This window comes from Erpetoichthys calabaricus, chromosome 12, assembly GCF_900747795.2.
Source record: "Erpetoichthys calabaricus chromosome 12, fErpCal1.3, whole genome shotgun sequence".
Classification (NCBI taxonomy): Eukaryota; Metazoa; Chordata; class Cladistia; order Polypteriformes; family Polypteridae; genus Erpetoichthys; species Erpetoichthys calabaricus.
The window spans coordinates 151,617,358-151,641,466 of record NC_041405.2 but is presented as its reverse complement, the minus strand read 5'-3'; the positions used below and the strand labels follow the sequence as shown (position 1 = coordinate 151,641,466).

The window sequence follows — 24,109 nt, the reverse complement described above, 5'->3', positions numbered from 1 at the left end:
GATCTTTATATAGACAACATCTTTGCATCCTATGAATAATTACATTCCAAATTAAATTTTCCAGCAACACATTTCTTTCACTATCTTCAAATCAGAAAATTTGTCAAACAGAACCTGCCCGATTTTTCCCATCTCCCACCTGCCTCTATGCTGGAAAAAATATTGCTCAGTCTTGGGGACTCAGACAGCATTTCTGCAATATATAAAAATATTTTACAGTCCCTCCCTTTCAAAGATCCAAGAGGACAATGGGAAAAGGATCTCTCACTCAACATATCGGAAAAGGAGTGGAAGGTAGCAATGCAGAGAATTCACTCGAACTCCATATTCACAAAGCATAAAATTATTCAACTCAAAATTATATATTGAGCACATCTGTCTTGCTTGAAATTGTCCAAAATGCTTCCAGGGCGAGATCCAACTGTGAACGCTGCAATCGAGCTCCAGCCTCACTGGGTCACATGTTTTGGTCCTGCACCAAATTAACATCATTCTGGACAAAAATTTTTAAGTGCCTTACAGACAGCCTTGGTGTCCCAATCCCTCCTAACCCATTAAGAGCTGTGTTTGGTGGGCTCATAGAGGGGCTTAAAGTGGAGAAGGACAAACAAACTGTGATCACCTTTACTACACTATTGGCACGCAGACTTATCTTGCTCAACTGGAAGAATCCTAACTCACCTCTTTTAAGTCAGTCAGGTAACTGATGTTTTATATTAATTGAAATTGGAAAAAATCAAATTCTCACTTAGAGGATCTGTGCAGAACTTTTTGAAAACCTGGCAGGATCTAATCAATAATAGTTTAGAATAAGCTCTTAAAGCACTGAGGAAGTAGATTCTCTCCCATTTGTTATTCTTCTCCATTTATCTTTATCCACCTAATAAACTCATCAATTTATTTATTTTTAAGTTTTAGTCCGTTGGCCATGCTCTCTTTCTCAGGGGTGAGGGTTGATTTGTTTTTAATCCTATTTTTTTGTAAAAATTGATCTATTTGAATGGAATGATTACAAAAAAAAATAAGTTGAAGGTCCATGAGACTGTAGCCAACCTTCCTAGAATGTGGCCGCAAGAGAAAAATCAACCCCAGAATGGGCAGAAGGAAAGTGAGAATGGGAGACAAAAAATCCAAAGACAACTTCTAAAGAGATATGAGCTGAACTCCAAGGTCAAGGGTCACCAGTGTCTGATCACACCATCTGTCACTGTGACTGTGGGCTCAATAGAAGATGACCCAGAAGGTGTGTTTCAGATCATTACCTTCTTGTAGGCCCCATCCTTTTTTTAACTTCAACTTTTTTTTTACAGATGGTGTGATGTTTGCTTCCAGAATTTGCTGGTATTTATTTGAATCCATTCTTCCATCTGTCAATGACATGTTCCCTGTGCCACTGGCTGCAACACAAGCCCAAAGCCTGATCGATCCTCTGCTATGCTTAATAGTTAGAGACGTAATCTTTTCCTGGAATTTGTCCCTCTTTTTTTTCTCATACCTTTGCACTTTGTTGTCAAAAAGTTCTGTTTTGACTTCATCAGCCCGCAGGACTTGTTTACAAAATGCATCAGGCTTGTTGAGATGTTCATTTGCAAACTTCATGGGGCAGAATTTTGTGGCTACAATGCAGGAAAGATTTTCTTCTGCTGACTATACCATGAAAGCAGTGGTGTGCAGAAAGGGGGGCCGTGAGGGGGTGATGACCCCAGGTATCCATATCTGGGGGGGGTGGGGCATCCAATCCAAAGAGTGTTGCTCTCTAGGAGAGCCCTGTTTCAAAAATAATTGGAATTTAATATGAACAAACTGAAATTATTATAGCTCATTCTCAGTGAAGCACTTTGACTTCTAAGCGCTACAAGTGAGTGGGCTCTGTGCAGCGAAAAGAGGCCTTCGTTTATGAAAACTCTGATTATTTCACATGGGACAGGAAATTGAATCCACGAGTCAAACGATCTTGAAAAGAGCTTCGGCACGAGAGAGATACTCCGCTCCCTCTCCCTTCCCTCAGTCCCGTATGTGCAGTGAACGTGTTAAGGGGTCATTTGTCCAACCTTGATGGTGCAGTGAAGTGTTTTTCTGAGTCTTTACATCACTTATTTCATCTCTCGTGTTCTTTTTCTAGGTAGTCCAGTAAGGTAAATCAGAGAAATATGTAGTCTGTGTAGCCCGAGTAAATCTGGGTTATAGTTATAATTCTTACATGTACAGGAGTTCGGTTGAGCTTCTTGACCTTTCAGATCTTCCATGTCACAAGAGAATCTGACTAACCTGGCTTTAGTCAGCATTGAAAAAGAATTCCTCACAGATGATGTAAAAAATGAAGAAGTACAATTGTGTTCAGAAAGGAGATCTAATTTTGGGAAATTAATATTTAATTTAAATAGTGTTTATACAGACTGAGGAGATCGTTCCTCCCCTACACTAAGTGACTCTTCAATTCCACCCGAGGGGTTAAACGTTAACATTATATTAAGTTATTGTCTTTTTTTTTTCCTGCATTGTTATCAATCTTTAATTTAATATTGTTTTTTTGTATCAGTATGCTGCTGCTGGAGTATGTGAATTTCCCCTTGGGATTAATAAAGTATCTATCTATCTATCTATCTATCTATCTATCTATCTATCTATCTATCTATCTATCTATCTATCTATCTATCTATCTATCTATCTATCTATCTATCTATCTATCTATCTATCTATCTATCTATTTCTTATTTAATACTAGCCTGCGTAGTAGTGAAACAGGACAAACTTTAAAAATCAATTAACACACAGGTATCACTAGCTAAGCTAGCTCCAAAACGTAAAGGTAGAGCGACTGGAACGCAGGCTGGCGCATGAGTGAGGAACCGCACTCCTGACGTCACGCTTCCCCCCCTCCCCTTGACCCGCAGCCTCTCTCTCGGATTAGTGCAAATATCTCGCTCCTCCAAGCAAACTTTGATGCTTAATGCAATGAGACAAGTCACAAAATCAACCGGAATGTTCAAGCAAATTATAGAAAAAAATCTCAATCTAAATCCATTAAGTAGTGGAGTTCAAGTTATGCCCCGAGGCTGGTGCGTGAGTGAGGAAGGCATGTAATGTTCAGGTCCTGCTGTTCACTTATATTAAACTAGCTATTTCTAGTGGCTCCACCCGCGTAGTAGTGAAACGGGACAAACTTTAAAAATCAATAAACAAACAGGTATCGCTAGCTAAGCAGAGGCAAGTTACGCTGCAGAACGTAAAGGCAGAGAGACTGGAACGCAGGCTGGTGCATGAGTGAGGAGCCCCACTCCAGGGGCCTCATGTATAACGCCGTGCGTAGAACTCACACTATAACATGGCGTAAGCACAAAAGCGGGAATGTGTGTACGCACAGAAAAATCCAGATGCAGGAATCTGTATGTACGCAAACTTTCACGTTCTTCCACTACATAAATCCCGATCAGCGTGAAAAGTAACGCACGTGCACGCGCCTTCTGTCCCGCCCCAACTCCTCCCAGAATTACGCCTCTTTGAATATGCAAATCAATATAAATAGCCTTCTGTGAAAAGACAATGGGAAAAGTACGGGGGAAATATAAGAATTTCAGCGAATACCAAGTGGAGGCAAAGGAAAAACGTACTATTTGTTGGTTTAAACAGTGGTATAATCAACAAAAGAAAGTTGATCGAGTGACAGAGTGTCGGAGAAACTCAAAAGCTCAAGTTCACAAAGTCGCACAGTGCCCGAAATAAAAAAGAAATCACATATCAAAGTTGCCGTGAAAAGGCGAGTTGTAGCGGACCGTCTGAGTGTCATATGAAAGCTTATTGGGGTACAGACAAAAAAAAGGCACACAGTGGGGAAAAAAGCATGAAATATCAACTTTAATCTCGAAATTTCCACTTTAATCATGTAGTTTATTTTGCCATTAAAGTAGAACATTGTAAAGTTCATCTTAAAATCGTTTAATTTACTAGTTTCTCAAATCCCATCGTAACTAAAGTAGCACGTTAAATGCTTTGTTCTGTATTTGATCGTCTTTGTGCTCTATGTGTGTGAATCACTACCTGCTTCTTAAACGGGGTTTCTCTTCCTCTGACAGGACACAGAATGCATTACATTCGTGATATTACAGCTCTCTGAATAATTCAAATACTGAGATGTATACGTGATATCATTTTCATGATGATAGGAATGAAAGCATGTTATTAAACATGGGAACACAGTGGCGCAGTGCTTGTTCATGTCTCACGCAAGAGGCTTGCTGCGCCATGCAGCATGAAATAATTTATTACAGAAGTACTGTCTCTTTCAAACGTACTAACCTCCAATTCCTGTCCTTACTTTTCTTTCTCCAAATACCCAATCGCCACACAATCAGCTCTGTAATAGACGTGAAGCCATCTGTAAGTTTAGAACGCTGATTCTTCTAAGGAACATTGAAATATCTTCGTAGTTCATGTTTAATTATTCTATCCATCTATCCTTCCAGTGTCGCGTCAGCACCAGCAAGAATACAGTGCGAGGTAGGAACAATCCCTGCGCTGCAGCACCGTGTCCTCACATGTTTAATTATTAACAATACAGATTATTTAAATGAAGTTAAAGTTTTATCTGTATACTATAAGCAACATATTTTGCTGCATTTCATCTTAAAAATCGTCATCATACGCACTTTATAAAGTGGCGCAGGTTGTGCAATATTATAACTGTAGTGCAAGTTTACAGTGAGGTGATTGTACTTATAAGTACAAACAGTTCTACAAGGAGCACTTGATGGACTGACTGAGTGCGTTTATAGTTCTTGGGATGAAACTTTTTCTGAACTGCGACTTGATACAGGAAAGGCTTTGAAGCATTTTGCCATGGCTGAGGCAGCATCTGCTTCATGCTGTATACCGATAATTCTCTTTCCGATCAGCTGCTGCTGTGATTCCCCACTCAGATACAGTGATATAAATACTCCGAGTGGTGCAGTGAGAGTAATATGGAAAAAGATGATCTGCTGTGGCAACCCTTAACGGGAGCAGCTGAAAGAAGAAGAAGATGCAGTGAGAGTTACAACGCTAAAGCAGTTATGGTGTTTGGAATACTATGGCTATTCCCTGGACCATTATATTGCTGCAGATTAATTACAATCAGATGCAGTACACTAATAAACAATATGCAGTTTGTTTCAGTGTGTTTATAAAGCTGCGTCAGGAATGTGGATCTAAGAAAGAAAGGATGACCACACAGGAACAGTAGCACTGCTTTGACACTGGGTGCCGCCAGTCTGCAAAACCGAGAGGAGAAATTGCATACGCCAGGGTATGAGATACCGTGGTAATGTGCGTGGCTTTACGCCAAGTTTAGGTTTTATACATTGCGATTTGAGCATGGAAACGTTCATACGCAACATTTCTGTGCATACGCACCATTTATACATGAGGCCCCTGATGTCACGCATCCCCCTCCCCTCGACCCACAGCCTCTCTCTTGGATTAGTGCAAATATCTCGCTCCTGCAAGTGAACTTTGATGCTTAACGTAATGAGATAAGTTGCAAAATCAACTGGAATGTTCAAGCAAATTATAGAAAAAAACTCAATCTAAATCCGTTAAATAGTGAAGTTCAAGTTACGCCCCAAGGCTGCCATGTGAGTGAGGAAGGCATGTAATGTTCATGTCCTGCAGTTCACTTATATTTAACTAGCTGTGAAACAGGACAAACTTTAAAGAACAATAAACAAACAGGAATCGCTAGCTAAGCCGAAGCAAGTTACACTGTAAAACGCAGTGGTAGACCGACTCAGACGGAGGCTGGCATGTGAGTCAGGAGGGCCCAGCCCGGCTCCCCACTCCTGACATCACACTTCCCCCTTCCCTCTGCCTCTGTCTCAGATTAGCGCGAATATATCTGAACATGAGTCAGGAGGGATCCGAAAGAGGCCTGCTGCGTCTCTCTCGGATTCATGCAAATAAATCGGCAACACACGCGAACTATGATACTTAGCGCAATGAGAGAAGTCGTTCAAGCAAATTATACAAAAAAAACAGATCTAAATCTGTTAAGTAGCTCTCTCGTGAAACGTAGACAGACAGACAGACAGACAGACAGTTGAAGCCCATTGTGGCACTCCTTGTGTGATTTTGTGCTATGCAAACATAAATTCTATTGTATTGTATTATCAAAGACCTCACATAACGTGGGGTGCACAAACTTTTGCACTGTGCTCCTTTCCTTTTTTTCACTGCACAATTGTACAAAACAAAAACAACTAATCTTACATAAAATGCTGACAAGAAATGTATCATCTGTAACTTGATGCCTTTTGCTGATCAGTTCATCCTCTGCTCGCTTAACTGTTGACAGTAACAGACATTTCAAGCAGGGGGGCCCAAACGTTTGCATGCCACTGCAAGTGACAGGTAGCAATTTGATCATTTGGAGTGAAGTGGTCCTTTATTGTTAAACATGTAAACACAGGGAAGGAAAAGCACATAGCAGCAGCCACAGCAGCTTGCACAAAATACCACAAAGTGCAGGACCATAAGCACTGAACGGGTCCTCAAGGCATACGTGGAGTCAAGTGGCAAACGTCCGTAACCCCAAGAAGAATTTGCCCGAGGACAAAGAGTTGCTCCACTGATTCGTGGCCAGGACAGAATCAGAGTTACCAGTGGATCTGAGCTTTAGCTATTGCACTGGGTTTCCATTCCAGCACACCAGCATAAGCCTTTAAAGGGAGGGTAAGGGGTGCGATCTGCCAGTAACTGAGATAAGGGGGCCTGGCGAATAAACGCTAAAAACAAAAAATAAAAATAAAAAAATCCTTCTAAATGGGTCACGGCCATTACTCACCCATGTCATTGAGCCAGTAGGCAATCTTCTTGTAGATCTCATCGCAGGCAGTCACAGTGATAGCCAACATGATTTTGGGAATAAACCGGGCAATGCGCGGCAGCTCTTTAATCCCCATTACAAACTCCTGTTTGAAAATGACAAAGTAAAGACAATCTAATAATCCTGAAACGTGAGCAGTCATCAGAGAGCTGAAATCTGTGTCACAAACCCTGGTGTGCTGCCAATAATGTCAAGCGTGCCCTGTGCCAGTTAACAATGCGGTCACACTAGACATGTAAAAGATCTGTGCATATAAACTGAGCCGACAGAAAAATATGAAAGGCACGACATAGAGGATAGACACGTTTGAAGAGCACTAAATAACAGAGAGGTGGAAAGATACTGTGTTATAAGTGGCAGGTTTACATATATAGAAATGAAAAAGTCTAAATAACAGACAGATAGACAGATATTATAGTGTAGATAGATAGATAGATAGATAGATAGATAGATAGATAGATAGATAGATAGATAGATAGATAGATAGATAGATAGATAGATAGATAGATAGATAGATAGATAGATAATGAAAAGCACTACACAAAAGATAGATGTGAAAGGCGATAGATAGATAGATAGATAGATAGATAGATAGATAGATAGATAGATAGATAGATAGATAGATAGATAGATAGATAGATAGATAGATAGATAGATTTGAAAGGCACTATATAATAGATAGATAGATAGATAGATAGATAGATAGATAGATAGATAGATAGATAGATAGATAGATAGATAGATAGATAGATAATGAAAAGCACTATACAAAAGATAGATGTGAAAGGCACTAGATAGATAGATAGATAGATAGATAGATAGATAGATAGATAGATAGATAGATAGATAGATAGATAGATAGATAGATAGATAATGAAAAGCACTATACAAAAAATAGATGTGAAAGGCACTAGATAGATAGATAGATAGATAGATAGATAGATAGATAGATAGATAGATAGATAGACAGCATGAAAGGCACTATATAGTAGGTAGATAATAAGAAATGAAAGGAGTCCTAGATTGATAGATAGAATGATTTACAGATATGAAAGGTACTATACAATAGATAGATAGATAGATAGATAGATAGATAGATAGATAGATAGATAGATAGATAGATAGATAGATAGATAGATAGATAGATAGATAGATAGATAGATAGATAGATAATGAAAAGCACTATACAAAAAATAGATGTGAAAGGCACTAGATAGATAGATAGATAGATAGATAGATAGATAGATAGATAGATAGATAGATAGATAGATAGATAGATAGATAGATAGATAGATAGATAGATAGATAGATGTGAAAGGCGCTATACATCAGCTAGACTATCATGAAGGGTTCTTCACTCCACCCTTTCCCACACTTAACACACACCTACAGCACACTGACCTGTAGCTCAAAACAGATGAGCATGGCAAGGAAGACAAAGGTCACGCAGAACAGACAGACAGGGAGGCTGACGAGATACTGGAATAGCATCCGCTTCCAGGGGGGGTAATAAAATTCTTCACAGCCAGTCACCGGGCTTAACCTCTTCACTCCCTGAGACAAAGAGCAGGTCGGGGTGGTCACTCTCTCGAACACATCGGCAAAGATCTAAGGCAGCAGCTGAGACAGAATGAAAAGGGCTCACGAGATGATGACACGCTGATCTGTGTGAGAATTAAAGGAAAACACGACAGAAAGCATTGCCGCGACTACACTCTACATAAAAGATCTTGAAGACCTCACTTCCCCACCCCGTCACCGCTAGTTAGGTTTATGTTATTCCAAACACTTGGAATAAAATGTTAGGCATAGAGAGGATCGTGAATCGAATCAGATTAGATTCATATGAAAATGTCGATGTGAGAAAGGTGGGCCATCACTTTCCTATACTAGAAAATTGCCCTCTCCTCACACCGCTCTCCACTGATCTATGTAATGTGAGCACACAGACAGCCATCGAATTTATTTTAAAAGTTCATTGCTTTTTAAATTCTAAGGAACGGGGTCCCAGTATAAACTGAGGAGGGTCTGTACAAGAGCTGATCTGCAGCAGAGATGTATTGTTGAGAGAACACAGACTGACTTCTAAACAGACATACAGGAGGCACCACTTCACCGCAGGACAAGTTCATCCTCTGTAAAACATCTTTGGTGTAAAGTAAGATCTTTACATGGCGTGGAATCAACAAAAATAGCTCTTACCCGATACTGAGGACGAGGCTCTTCCAAAAGCTCAGCAGGGGTGTCCAGCGTCCCCCATTTATAGGCGAGTTCGGCCCCTCTGCGCTTCCATCGCTCCAGGAACAGAGTGGCCCAGACTACATTGAAGAGTGCAAAGACCACACAGCAGATATCCCGACTTGTCTGCCACGCACACACACACAAACAGACACAGGGAGCACAAATAATTTTGAGTGTTTATCACTTTTATCTGGAGGACATTCTAATCTGAAGACGCTCAGCCTGCGAAAAAACAACAACTCAGCTTTTTAAGGAGAGTCAAGCAACCTCAAGAGGATCACTATGGGCAGAAATGTGGCGGTGATGTTCAGAACCTCACCTGGTCAGACTCGGTCAACATCCATAGGACGAACCCGATGACTGCAGGGTACAGCATAGACGTAGTGTAGAATCCTAACCAGGCAAAGTACATGGCAATCTTCACCCCAAAATAGTCACAAATGTCATCTGGTGGGTCAAGAAACACAATTCAGTCATAGAAAGGGTCTGGTCACATAAAATTTAGACGTGGACAGATTTGTTGGAACCCATAATTGTCTCAGAAATAACTTAAACTGACCAAAATCATTGGCACCCATTGTGGTTTATTCCACATTGAACAAGAATCTGACTTTGCTTTAGGGTTTGGATTTGCCGGAAAATTTCAAATAATAACACAAATGAAGATGGCATGGACACAAATGATGAGACCCTCGACCAAATACTTTGTTGCACAATGCTTAGAGGCCATCACTGCAGACAAGCAACTCCTGGAGCTCTCCATGAGACTCTGGCGCCTGTCCACAGGTCATCTGGCCCACTCGTCCTGAGCAAACTGCTCCAGTCGGGTCAGGTGTGACGGGGTTATCTCCAGACTGCATGTTTCAGTTCTTTCCATAGATGTTTGAGGGGATTCAAATCAGGGCTCTTAGAAGGCCACTTCAGAATAGTCCAAAGTTTTGTTCTTGACCAGTCTTGGTGCATTTAGCTGTGTGTTTTGGGTCATTATCTTGTTAGATGATCTATGATCTATGACTGAGACTGAGATTTCTAACACTGGGCACTACATTTCTCTCCAGAATGTCTTGATGGTCTTGAGATTTCATTGTTTACTGCACAGACTTGAGGCACCCCATGCTAGATACAGCAAAGCAGCCCCTAAACATCACCAAGCTTCCTCCATGTTTCAGAGCAGGCCTGGTGTACTTTTCTTTGAAGGCTTCTATTGCTCATCTGTGGACACAGAGCTGACGTGACTTGTCAAAAAGATCCAGTTGTGTCTCATCTGTCCAAAGCACATTCTCACAGAAGCACTGTGGTCTGTCAGTGTGCATTTCTAGTCAATTCCAGTTTGGCTTTTTGATGTTTTTCTTTCAACAGTGGCGTCCTCCTGGGTCTTCTTCCATGTAGCCCACTGTCACTCAAAAAGCAATGGAGGGTGCAATCAGACACTGATGGAACTTGACCACGGAGGTCAGCGTGCATCTCTTTGGAAGTTGTCCTTGGCCTTTTGTCTACCATTCTCATTCCTTCTGCCCATTCTGGAGTCAGTTTTCCAAATTCCAAAGGCTAGAGTCCCATGGACCTTCAAGTTCTTCATAATGTGTGCAACTGTCGTCACAGGAACATCAAGCTGCTTGGAGATGGTGGTCTTCTAGCCTTCGCCTTTCACATGCTGGTCTATCATTTTCTTTCTGATCTCCTCACACAACTCTCTCCTTTGTTTTCTCAGCTCCATGCTCAGCGTGGGACTCACAATGACACCACACAGCAGAGGGACGGACTTGCCTCCATTTAAATCGGCTGGATGACTGACTGCACGATTGGAGACATGTGTGATACGAATTCAAGAAAACAGAGAAATCCCTTGAATCACATTATTTAGGATCTTTTGTGGGGTCTCCACAGATGTGACCAGGCCAGTTTAGAATCTCTTTATTGAATAAGCAACACTTGATCTCCTGTCACGCTTGCTTTGCTTTACTCGATGACATGGCATAGGCATGCAGGTGCACAAGGGACAAATGGCTTTTCAGGTCATCACCTTTCAGGGGGCATACAGCACTTGTTCAGCAAACTGTAAGGGGACCAACACGTTTGTCCATATCTGTATTTTATACAGTTACGTACAGTACACCATTTTGCTTGACCCCAGACTGCTGGTGTCCTCCTAGTATTGGTTTGGAAAATTTTATTATTTATAAGTTGAACTTGCTGAAACACATCAAAAACTCATTGCAGATCAACTGATTACGCCATCATGGGGTTTCAGAAATCTGGTGCCTATGAAAAGTAATCACAGCCTGGGACGTTTTCACACTTTATTATTAGATTATTATTATTAGAATAGGTCAATAATTATCTGCACTTTCCTTATGAATTTTGTTTGAGTTGGCTTTTCCAGCGCACATGTGGAGTGGTACGGTGGGGTGGGATGGTGTTTTGTCCGGGGTCAGCTGCGGCCCACAGGTTGAGAAACGCTGGTCTAATTGATTTTACCTGTTAGGTTTTTGTAACCATGGAAGGGTTCTGAGCTCTTCTCTTGTGATGATTAATTTTGTACCTTTGTCCTGTCACATTTGTTTCCAAACAGTCCTCCAGGTTGACGTTCACTCGATTATATTGGCCTCTTTTGTAAGTCACTTTGTATAAGTGTGTCTGCTGTCACGCATGTGCCTCTGTGGATCACCCTCAGGGTTCCTGTAATGTATGTCATACCACCCTGGGTTGAGAGAGGGCGCTGTCGCTAATCCTGTCCTCTCTTATTCCTCCCACAGTAGTGAGAAGATGCCCAGACTCCGTCCCTTCCAGCTTCCCGGCCATAACTCACAATGGGCAGCTTGAAGGACAAATGATGGAGAGTGCGAAGCCTGACCAGGGCTATTTTATTTTTTATTTATTTTGATGCCTCCGTGCCATTGGGCACTTGTGTTTTCATTTCAGTTTAAAAGAAGTAAACGGGCATGACCGGGTTGGCACATAAACAATTCTTTGCTTGGGGCTTGTACTTTCATTTTGGAACAAAGTGCTTTGGACTGATGAGACAAAAATTGAGTTATTCGGTCAGAACAAAAAGTGCTATGCATGGCGGAAGAAGAACACCGCATTCCAAGAAAAACACCTGCTACCTACTGTCAAATTTGGTGGAGGTTCCATCATGCTGTGGGGCTGTGTGCCCAGTTCAGGGACTGGGGCCCTTATTAAAGTCGAGGGTCAGATGAATTCAACCCAATATCAACAAATTCTTCAGGATAATGTTCAAGCATCAGTCACAAAGTTGAAGTTACGCAGGGGTTGGATATTCCAACAAGACAATGACCCAAAACACAGTTGGAAATCTACAAAGGCATTCATGCAGAGGGAGAAGTACAATGTTCTGGAATGGCTGTCACAGTCCCCTGACTTGAATATCATCAAAAATCTATGGGATGATTTGAAGCAGGCTGTCCATCAAATTGAACTGAACTGGAGAGATTTTGTATGAAGAATGGTGAACAATACCTCCATCCAGAATCAGACACTCATCATAGTCTATAGGAGGACAGTGTCTAGAGACCAAAAGGAGGCTCAACTAAGTATTGATGTCATATCCCTGTTGGGGTGCCCACATTTATGCACCTGTCTAATTTTGTTATGATGCATATTGCATATTTTCTGCTAATCCAATAAACTTAATGTCACTGCTGAAATCCTACTGTTTCCATAAGGCATGTCAGATATATAAAGGAAGTTGCTACTTTGAAAGCTCAGCCAATGAGAAACAAAAATCCAAAGAATTAAGAGGGGGTCCCAAACTTTTTCATATGACTGTATATTGTGAGGGTCAGCATCAGGAAAGGCATCTGGCTGTAAAATCACACCGAAACTTCTATTTGAAGAAGTCTAGACAAAAAAAACTAGCTATGCCATATAAAAATGGGACTCGCTACAGAAGAAGAAGATGGTGAAGGGGTTGCGTTTAAACATTGTTTCTAGAATTTTTCTAACACGTTAATCGCACACGTTAACATCAATCAATCAGCAGCTCTACAAATAAGATTTACCTAGAGGTTGCTTCTCACAGACAGCCTGCACCCACGACTTCATGAGCTGACTGAGGATTCGCTGTTCGTGAAGAGGGAAGACCTGTTGAATGACGCCCCTGGTGGTCAACTCTGAAACTACATCAAGGAAACAAAAGGTTAGTCCATCATTGTAGTATTAGGGTGTTGTACCGTGTTAGCCATTATGAATGTAGAGAAAAGCCAAGCAAAATGACACCTTTTATTGGCTAACTAAAAAGATTACGATATGCAAGCTTTCGAGGCAACTCAGGCCCCTTCTTCAGGCAAGATGTAATCAAAAAAAATTACATCATGCCTGAAGAAGGGGCCTGAGTTGCCTCGAAAGCTTGCATATTGTAATCTTTTTAGTTAGCCAATAAAAAGTGTCATTTTGCTTGGCTTTTCTCTACATCCATCACTGTAGAAATTCTTGTTGTTCAGTTTATTGCAATATACTGTACTATAAAGTTGCCATCAATTTTAAAACTGGGAGAAGGAATGGAAATTAGAACCCCGTTCAGAGTCAAAATAATGTATTTGCTGTGATTTTTTAAACAAAGTAACCTTGCGTAGAATAGGGCTTGCTTTACCTCACCTGTTAGTCATTTAGTCTCTCTTAAGATCATGTTATATAGAAGTATGAGGCTAATAGACGCTCTGTAGTACGTCAGACTGCCATAGGTGCTGTGTAAGTCCTAATAATCCTTTGTTACGGGCTTCTTATGCGGCAGCACACAACTAATCAGCGCTCTCTGAATAAGCCCACTCTGAAGTACTCATTGGTTTTGTGGAATGGAATTTAAAATCTATTGCTAGCTTCTGTATAAAAATCTGCATGTTCTCTGTGTGGCTAGGTATTATTATAACAGATAAATAAGCATGCTTATATAGAGTAGGGCTGCCAGTGTGGAATGCAGTATTTGGCTACTTCCCGGCTTGTCTCAGCAGTGTCTGGTTATCGTCCAATTAAGATGCCAAATGTATGACAAGTTTTCTGATCAGCTTAATTAAAAATATAGAAAAGATTAGAATTTCTGCTTTCTGTTGTAATCAACAAATTGTGTAAGAATGTTCTGTGACCTTTGGATGAAACTGAGCTTATTTTTTTTTTAACCGCTTCTTTGAAGATCTCTGTTATAAAAATACAACTCACCCCCCCATGATGGGGCTTTTGCACTTAGGCTCTGTAAACAAGGACCCACTGCTCACCAAGTGTAAAGAAATAAAAGAATTCTGCTTGTTTGAATAAGGTGTCTGCCTGCTGTTGTCTCGACTTCTTCCACAGTTTCTTAGAAGCCATATTAGACCCAACTGAATGTTTGTTAAGGTCTCGTTACACAGCAGTAAGCGGCCAATACAGTGGCGTGCAAAAGTATTCAATCCCCTTGAAGGTCCTTCTGATTTTCTGCACGATAAAAGATATGCACTCATATTTATCCATTCTGCACTTGTAATGTGAACTCTCCTGCTGTAACAATACATTTTCAAAGTCCAAATTAAGCATTTTATGTAGACATTTAACGGGCGGAGTGGTGGCTCTAAGGTTAGAGATTTGCACTGAGAACACAGGTCTACAAAAAAATATTTTTTGTTTGCTACTGGGAACTTCCGACCAGCTCTTTATTAAGTTTTTTACACTGATTTCATATGTGAAATCGGAATTAAGCTGGCACGTCAGGTTTTTGAGATACACATCATTGACGTTTTGACACTTTTGAATATCAATATATCAAGACAGTATCTGGAGTTTGGACTCTGTCCCACCAAAATTGTTTTGATGTGTTTATTCTTTAACTCTTTCAGGGCGGATGTCGACTTTTGTCAAAAGGAGGGATAGATGGTGGTACTCAGCTGTAAAAGGTGACCAAACCCGCCGTTATGTTTAAGTTGGACTCTCTTTGTTAGAAGGAAAGTTAGCTTCATTGGTTTGACTGTGTCTCCCTGCACTTGCGTGAGTAGCGAAGGGGAAACAACAGCAAAAATGGCATCAACATCTGGCGAGAGACTGAAGCGAATGTATAAAGCAAAATACTTCATGGATGATGTTTTGCGTATCATCATTGAATTGGACTCTGACTTGCTGGACTCCAATTTTTATGCAAGTAATCAAAAACAGACATGAGGTACCACATCAGCTCATTGGTCCCCAGCTGATCATGGCGCTGAACCCTTTCAGGTAGCTGGTGGAGCATCGTTCACCTGGGAAGACCTCCACTTACAATGACAAGAGGTAGAAACCTGATTGTGAAGCACTGTGACCGCGACTGCCGCTGACGCCCCTGACCCCATGAAGACAGCCTGTCAGCCAGCCTGCCACGCATTCCTGCCAGCTGTCGTGCCGCCCATGAGTGGCTTGAGCTGCTACAGACTGCGAACTGGTGGCCACGGCACACAGCTTCAGATGTTTTATGTTGATTTCGGTATGAAACCATTACTTTGTGTGAGTTTTTTGGAAAACATATTCAGCCCTAAAAGAGTTAAACAAACCAGGTGACGATACCAGTATGTTCTCCACAAGCTCAGCATAACTCTCTGCTCGGTGACTGCCAAGAAAATTCTGGACAACCTGCACGAATGTCTATGCTGCTGATTCAGTGGGCTTCAGTTCCCTTTTGAACTCATCGTCAAGCATCAGTTCATGGATATCAGGACCAACAAAAACACCTTCCTTAGTTTTGGCTTCACTTTTCTCAAGACTTATTTCTTAAATTTCTGTCCATCTCCTTGACAAAATTTTCAAAGTAATGGTAAATCTAACGAATAAAATGTCCTGAAATGCTGTGTTATGTTAAGGAAACAGTAAAACCGACTACCTACTGCAGCGTCAAGTCTGAGTTGTGTCATTATGCTTTAGATCATAGAAGACCTGGTAATCAGTAACAAATATTTTTTCCGATAATTAAAAATGAATAATTTTTAAATAAAATTAATAATGATAAGGTAAACAACTCACAGCTGTTAGTAGCGTGTGACATCCCTAGTAGAATTCCCGGTATTTATCAAAATGGTTATCCATCTTTACTGTCCAGTCACCCTAGTTGTCCAAGACTTGGAACATCATAACTAAAAAATGGGACGTGCTGCAGGATGAAAACGTTTTTCAGATTTGCAGTCAGCAAGTGAAATTTGTTAAAGAACAGGTGAAAGAATCCCAGTAGCAAAATGCTTGTTGACCAGTGCAATCGGAAGGTTGCTGGTTCAAGTCCTGTAAATGCCAAAAGTGACTCTGCTTCGTTGGGCCCCTGAGCAAGGCCCTTAACCTCCGTCCTGGGTATGACGTTAATCTGCATCCAGCCCTGCATGTAGGCCGTCAATCCTGCAGGGAAAACTTGGGGGTTGATGGCAGAATTGACACTCCAGTCGCCATAAAAAAACTCCCACTGTTCTACTCCATCTGAACTGGTGTGGTGCTGAGATATCACCCATCGCATGGTGACACTCGGGTCTTAATCTGGGATCCTGAGTTGGTTTGTCATGTGGTGGGTGCGTTAATGCACTGTATCAGCGCCTGCTCCTGACCTTTAACTAAAGAAGAAAAACTCCAACATTTGCGTCTGCATAAGTATTTAAATCTCTGTGCTTTGGAAGCTCCAGGTTTACACAAATGACAAATGAATCACACAAGTGACACAGAGGTGACAGTCATAATTTAACATAATGAGTTAAAACTTTCTATTTCTCTGGATATAAAACCAGAGAAAGGCCATAGTCTCTGTTTAACTATCACTACAAACATGAAGACAAAGGAGCATCAGCTGATGTGAGACACAAAGTTATTGAAATGCACAAGGCAGGAAATTGCAACAAAAAATACAGAGGAGTTTGAATGTCCCGTGAAGGACTGTTGGGTCCATCATCAGAAGCGGAAGGTTCATCACAACACCCAGACTCTTACTAGAACAGGCCGTCCCTCCAAACTAAACATCAGAGCAACACATCGGCTAAAAATCAAACCGTCACTCTCAGAAGTCTCCAGTGGTCTTTGGCTGAAACTGGATTGGAGGTGTGGGGGTCCACAATTTCAAGTAGTAGCAAGAAAGAAGGCCCACATAAAGAAGGTCCACATAAAAGCATGGATGGCATTTGCTACAAAGCATGAAAAAGACCCAAATAAGATGTGGGAGAAGGTTTTATGGTCAGATGAGACCCAAACAGAACTTTTCAGCCAGACTTCAAAGAGGTATGTGTGGCATAAAACTAACACTCGAGAAACTCCAGACCTACGGTGAAACACGGTGGTGGTAGCATCATACCGTGGAGATGCCTTTCAAGTGCTGGGACTGGGAATCTTGTCAGAGTTGAAGGGACAATGGAGGGACACAAATACCACACAATACTGCTGGAGAACTTGTTCCAGTCTGCTATGAACCTATGGCTTGGGAGAATATTCATCTTCCAACATGACAATGACCCTAGGAATAAGGGCAAAGTGACACTGGAGTGGCTCAGAAACAGAAAGGTGAATGTTGTGAAATGGCCGAGTTAAAGCCCTGATCTTAACCCTGCTAAGAATCTGTGGCACTGTTTAAAAACTGCTGTCCAGAGGAGCCATCCCATCAACCTGGAGGGTCTCTACCAAGTCTGTCAAGAAGAACAGGGAAGAATCTCTCCTGAAGAATATACAGAACTGGAACATACTTACCCCAAAAGAATGAAGGCTGGTATTTCAGCAAAAGGTTTCTCGACAAAGTATGAATGTGTAGGCCTTGAAGAGCGCCATACAAATCTGCATTGAAGCTGGACATTGCTTCCTACGTCAGAATGAGCTTCCACTGGAACTCAACTGAGTGACTCATGTTTTCTTTTAATTTAGTGTTGCTTTATTCCAATAGTAAATACACCCTTGACAATGAAGTAACATAAAGACAAAGCTCTCTCAAGAAAATATGACAAGAGGCTGCAGTAGCCTGGTACTCACTGATTGGCTGTCCCTCCAGGAAATGGATGTTGTGAAGCGACTCCCCATGTTTGGCCCTCAGATTTTCCAGCCAGTACTTGATGATGCTCTGCCGCTCCTATGAACAGATCACACCCAGTGGTTAACTGTTTAATCATCTTAATCAAAAACCAGAAGCAATAAGCTACACTTTAGTGCTGGGCTGGGCAAGCAAGTTGGTTGTAAACAACAAAATAAACAGGACACTGTTGATTCTGAATGACAGATGCCAGTTTATATGCCACAGGTGTGTCCTGGCTGACTGGAAACACTAAGGAGCAGCAGCCGTGGCTTACTTAGCACAGGAGCCTGGGTACTTCACGACCTAGGAGACCCAAAAGCACTTCCAAAAATGCCCACTGGAGGGGGAAATCCTGTCAAAAACCCCGGCTAGATACAAAAAGGTTTAAGTAGCATCTTTATAAGAATAAAAAGGCTTATATTCACAAAAGAGGCACAAAAGAAAGCTCTGCGGAGGAGCAGAAAAGGCAAACTGGAACTGTCTGTAACACAAAGAAAAAAGGATTCCAACAGTAAGGTCAAAGGACAAAATAAAGAATAAGGCACAGCGCAAGACACGCCAACTTTACAGCGCATTTACAATGAACGGCCAGGAACTGTGGGAGGTCCCCCAGAATTATAGGGAGAGAGCAGTTCCTGGCAGTCATTGAGGAACATCACTGAGGCATTGAATAATAAATGCAATTAATGGCAAATAGACATAAAAACATTAACACGTACAGTGGAACCTCGGGTCACGACCGTAATTTGTTCCAAAACTCTGGTTGTAACCTGATTTGGTCATGACCCGAAGTAATTTCCCCCATAGGACTGTATGTAAATACAATTAATCTGTTCCAGACCTTACGAACTGTATGTAAATATGTTTTCCATCCATCCATCCATTTTCCAACCCGCTGAATCCAAACACAGGGTCACAGGGGTCTGCTGGAGCCAATCCCAGCCAACACAGGGCACAAGGCAGGGAACCAATCCTGGGCAGGGTGCCAACCCACCGCAGGACACACACACACACCCACACACCAAGCACACACTAGGGCCAATTTAGAATCATCAATCCACCTAACCTGCATGTCTTTGGACTGTGGGAGGAAACCGGAGCGCCCGGAGTAAACCCACGCAGACACGGGGAGAACATGCAAACTCCACACAGGGAGGACCCGGGAATCGAACCCAGGTCTCCTAACTGCGAGGCAGCAGCGCTACCACGGCGCCACCGTGCCGCCATTGTAAATATGTTTTTTTAAAGATTTTTATGCACAAAAATAGTTTAATATACCAAATAATTCACAGCGTAATAGTAAACTAAATGTAAAAACATTGAATAACACTGAGAAAAACTTGAACAGAGAAAAGCAACATTGCAACAATGCACGCTAGAACCGCTCGCTGTAAACACTTTCTTTAATGAGTTTTAAGCACAGGGAAAACATGAACATTTGAAAAATCCGTAATTTAATAAACAACCAAGAAAAGTAACATTGCAACAATACAGGCTACGAACCGATCGCTGTAAACAGAAGTGAAGTGGAGGTTAAAATCCAATAGAAAAAAGTCTTCCTTAAATACAACAAGGTTAAAGCAATGCTCGAATCAGTCTCTTTAAAAACAAGCCCGATGCATTCTTTAACTGTCTTCTCGGCCTTACGCGGCCAGCCCTCTATATCTCTCTCTCGCTCGCTCGTGCTCTCTCACACTCTCTCTCTCTCACTCTCTCTCTCTCTCGCTAGCTCGGTCACTCTCTCATGCTCTCTCTCTCTCTCGCTCGCTCGGTCGCTCTCTCACGCTCTCTCTCTCTCACACTCTCTCTCTCTCGCTCGCTCTCTCACACTCTCTCTCTCGCTCACTCTCTCACGCTCTCTCTCTCTCGCTAGCTCGGTCGCTCTCTCATGCTCTCTCTCTCTCGCTCGCTCGTGCTCTCTCACACTCTCTCTCTCTCACTCTCTCTTTCTCTCGCTCGCTCTCTCACGCTCTCTCTCTCTCGCTAGCTCGGTTGCTCTCTCATGCTCTCTCTCTCTCGCTCGCTCACGCTCTCTCACACTCTCTCTCTCTCACTCTCTCTCTCTCTCGCTCGCTCGGTCGCTCTCTCACGCTCTCTCTCTCTCACACTCTCTCTCTCTCGCTCGCTCTCTCACACTCTCTCTCTCGCTCGCTCTCTCACGCTCTCTCTCTCTCGCTAGCTCGGTCGCTCTCTCATGCTCTCTCTCTCTCTCTCGCTCGCTCGTGCTCTCTCACACTCTCTCTCTCTCACTCTCTCTTTCTCTCGCTCGCTCTCTCACGCTCTCTCTCTCTCGCTAGCTCGGTTGCTCTCTCATGCTCTCTCTCTCTCGCTCGCTCACGCTCTCTCACACTCTCTCTCTCTCACTCTCTCTCTCTCTCGCTCGCTCGGTCGCTCTCTCACGCTCTCTCTCTCTCACACTCTCTCTCTCTCGCTCGCTCTCTCACACTCTCTCTCTCGCTCGCTCTCTCACGCTCTCTCTCTCTCGCTAGCTCGGTCGCTCTCTCATGCTCTCTCTCTCTCTCTCGCTCGCTCGTGCTCTCTCACACTCTCTCTCTCTCACTCTCTCTTTCTCTCGCTCGCTCTCTCACGCTCTCTCTCTCTCGCTAGCTCGGTTGCTCTCTCATGCTCTCTCTCTCTCGCTCGCTCACGCTCTCTCACACTCTCTCTCTCACTCTCTCTTTCTCTCACTCACTCTCTCACACTCTCTCTCTCTCGCTAGCTCGGTTGCTCTCTCATGCTCTCTCTCTCTCTCTCGCTCGCTCGTGCTCTCTCACACTCTCTCTCTCTCACTCTCTCTTTCTCTCGCTCACTCTCTCACACTCTCTCTCTCTCACTCTCTCTTTCTCTCGCTCGCTCTCTCACGCTCTCTCTCTCTCGCTAGCTCGGTTGCTCTCTCATGCTCTCTCTCTCTCTCGCTCGCTCACGCTCTCTCACACTCTCTCTCTCACTCTCTCTTTCTCTCGCTCACTCTCTCACACTCTCTCTCTCTCGCTAGCTCGGTTGCTCTCTCATGCTCTCTCTCTCTCTCTCGCTCGCTCGTGCTCTCTCACACTCTCTCTCTCTCACTCTCTCTTTCTCTCGCTCACTCTCTCACACTCTCTCTCTCTCGCTAGCTCGGTTGCTCTCTCATGCTCTCTCTCTCTCGCTCGCTCGTGCTCTCTCACACTCTCTCTCTCTCACTCTCTCTTTCTCTCGCTCGCTCTCTCACGCTCTCTCTCTCTCGCTAGCTCGGTTGCTCTCTCATGCTCTCTCTCTCTCGCTCGCTCACACTCTCTCACACTCTCTCTCTCTCACTCTCTCTCTCGCTCTCTCACGCTCTCTCTCTCTCGCTCGCTCGGTCGCTCTCTCACGCTCTCTCTCTCTCACACTCTCTCTCTCTCGCTCGCTCTCTCACACTCTCTCTCTCGCTCGCTCTCTCACGCTCTATCTCTCTCGCTAGCTCGGTCGCTCTCTCATGCTCTCTCTCTCTCTCTCGCTCGCTCGTGCTCTCTCACACTCTCTCTCTCTCACTCTCTCTTTCTCTCGCTCGCTCTCTCACGCTCTCTCTCTCTCGCTAGCTCGGTTGCTCTCTCATGCTCTCTCTCTCTCGCTCGCTCGCGCTCTCTCACACTCTCTCTCTCTCACTCTCTCTTTCTCTCGCTCGCTCTCTCACGCTCTCTCTCTCTCGCTAGCTCGGTTGCTCTCTCATGCTCTCTCTCTCTCGCTCGCTCGCGCTCTCTCACACTCTCTCTCTCTCACTCTCTCTTTCTCTCGCTCGCTCTCTCACGCTCTCTCTCTCTCGCTAGCTCAGTCGCTCTCTCATGCTCTCTCTCTCTCGCTAGCTCGGTTGCTCTCTCATGCTCTCTCTCTCTCGCTCGCTCGCGCTCTCTCACACACTCTCTCTCTCACTCTCTCTTTCTCTCGCTCGCTCTCTCATGCTCTCTCTCTCTCGCTTGCTCGGTCGCTCTCTCACGCTCTCTCTCTCTCACACTCTCTCTCTCTCGCTCGCTCGCGCTCTCTCACGCTCTCTCTCTCTCTCTCTCGCTCTCTCTTTCTCGCTCACTCAGTCGCTCGCTCTCTCTCGCGCTCTCTGCACAGGGAATGCACAGGGAGAGACTGAACACGTGCAGAAATCATCGGCGCGTACGAACCAGAAGGGAAACTGGCTTGTTCGTCACCCAAGTGTGTGGTCGTGAACAGATGCAAAAGTTTGGCAAACTTTTTGGTCGTAACCCGATTTGTATGTGGTCCGAGACATTCATGACCCGAGGTCAGTAGTGTAGCGTGGGTGTCAGCCGCCCGGGGCGGAGGAAAATTCCGCCGACCCCTTATTTAGGTATGGTTCAAATTTTTACAAGATATTATTATTATTTATTGTGAAATTTTGCCGCCCCCTAAAAGTGCCGCCCCCACTACGCTACGTCACTGCCCGAGGTTCCACTGTACCGAAAAAACAAAAACAAACAAAGATGACATAAAACATGAATCTGAACCCCAGAGAGGGGAGGAGCCAGATTGGTAGGGGCGTGGCTCTGGAAGATGAGTAGCATGACTTCATCACCATGACGATTTAAATAACCAGTGCAGCATTACTGACCCATCCAAGATTGTGAACAGTGAGCTGTAGTGTGGTGGTGGGTTTCTTTGACAAGTTTGTGGTTCTTTGCAACCTTTTTACAACCTCGGGTTCAGTTTGTCTTAGGGTAGGGGATAGAAACCTTGCAGCTGAGCACCGGCACACAGACCCAATAATTAAAAACTAATTATAATTCTGTTTATTCAATTGTTATGAAAAAACCTACATAATAAAATCTTATTTTTCATTTAAACCTCATGGAACAGAAGTATTTATGGCCTCTATCCACTCCTTTTCTTTCCTCAGCCTCATTGTTTTATTCCAATAAGATGCATGTTCAAGACCGTACACATGAGGGGTATGACCTAACTGAAAAAAATGTTGATATAAGACTGTTCCTTTATTTTGATTCTCTATTAATCTAAGATGTTGAACGAATCTGGCTTTTATTGTGTTTTTAGTCTCACCAATATAAATAAGGTTGCAGGTTTTGCATTGAATGGCATAAATACCGTGTTTTGGTTTTGGTGTACATTTCTAGGCTCCCAGGTTTTGACTTCAGATAAGTCTTCATTTATGATCCATCTCTTGATCCTTCTTTACCAGTTATTTTGTAGTAGGAAAGCTTCTCTCTATTATAATAAAAAAATCTTGGGAAGAGAGATGAGACTTGACTTTCTCAGAGAGACACTTTCACGTCCAGCGAGACGGGACTTTGTGACAAGACATTTAACCAGGCCCGGGGCCGGAAATAAAAGACAAAGAGTACATGACAAAGTAGACCATTGTAAAGAATTCAAAAACGTTGGTGCGATACACATGCAGTGCAGGTTAGAGACAATGGAAGTACGAAAATTCGAAAGTCTCAATAAAATGATAGTAAAGATTGCATTAGCGCAAACAAACAGACATTATTACTCTGTGAATTAACGGAACAGCAAAAAGAGATCGAATTTATTGTTCAGATTTAAATTTTAAATCAGAGACTTGTAGATCATCTAATTTATGTTGCCATCAGGGAAAAGTAGTGTTTCTTCCCAATGAAGAGGCGTATCCACGAGAAATAAAAGATTTGTTGTTTGGTGAAAGTGAAATCTCACGAGAGAAAATTTCAAGCCCCACGAGACAAGACTTTATGCAAAGAGATGTGGAAAAGTCCCACTCACATCTAAAACATTTACAACCATGCCCATGGTTCAATCATTTCTTATTTGTGTGAATGCTATTGTCAGACACAGTTTGCGTAGAGAGAGAAACGATATTCACTCATGGGCAGTTATACGTTGCTTTGTCACGACGTAATTCCAAACACGGAATCAAAATTCAATATGATATTGACAAAAAGGTAAAAGCGAAAAGAGATCGAATATATGGACATGGGTGATATGACAGAAGTATCTAGTGTGAGAGGTGGCTGGCAGTTTATCCCAGCCAGCTCCCCCAGGCCACTAAATGGAGTCCTCCCTGCAGCATGGAG

General features: G+C 42.9%; 1 protein-coding gene across 1 annotated transcript in view; it reads right to left on the bottom strand.

Annotated features, from left to right (window-relative positions):
• The window catches only part of ano8b (anoctamin 8b), a 159,001-nt gene that overhangs the window by 66,280 nt on the left and 68,612 nt on the right, over positions 1–24,109 (bottom strand). Inside the window, exons 5-10 of the mRNA XM_028816572.2 lie at positions 18,038–18,134; positions 13,120–13,236; positions 9,417–9,544; positions 9,059–9,220; positions 8,258–8,410; positions 6,815–6,941 (exon numbers count right to left, since the gene is read on the bottom strand). Coding sequence (XP_028672405.2) covers positions 6,815–6,941; positions 8,258–8,410; positions 9,059–9,220; positions 9,417–9,544; positions 13,120–13,236; positions 18,038–18,134 — 784 coding nt within the window. The remainder of the gene's footprint in view (positions 1–6,814; positions 6,942–8,257; positions 8,411–9,058; positions 9,221–9,416; positions 9,545–13,119; positions 13,237–18,037; positions 18,135–24,109) is intronic.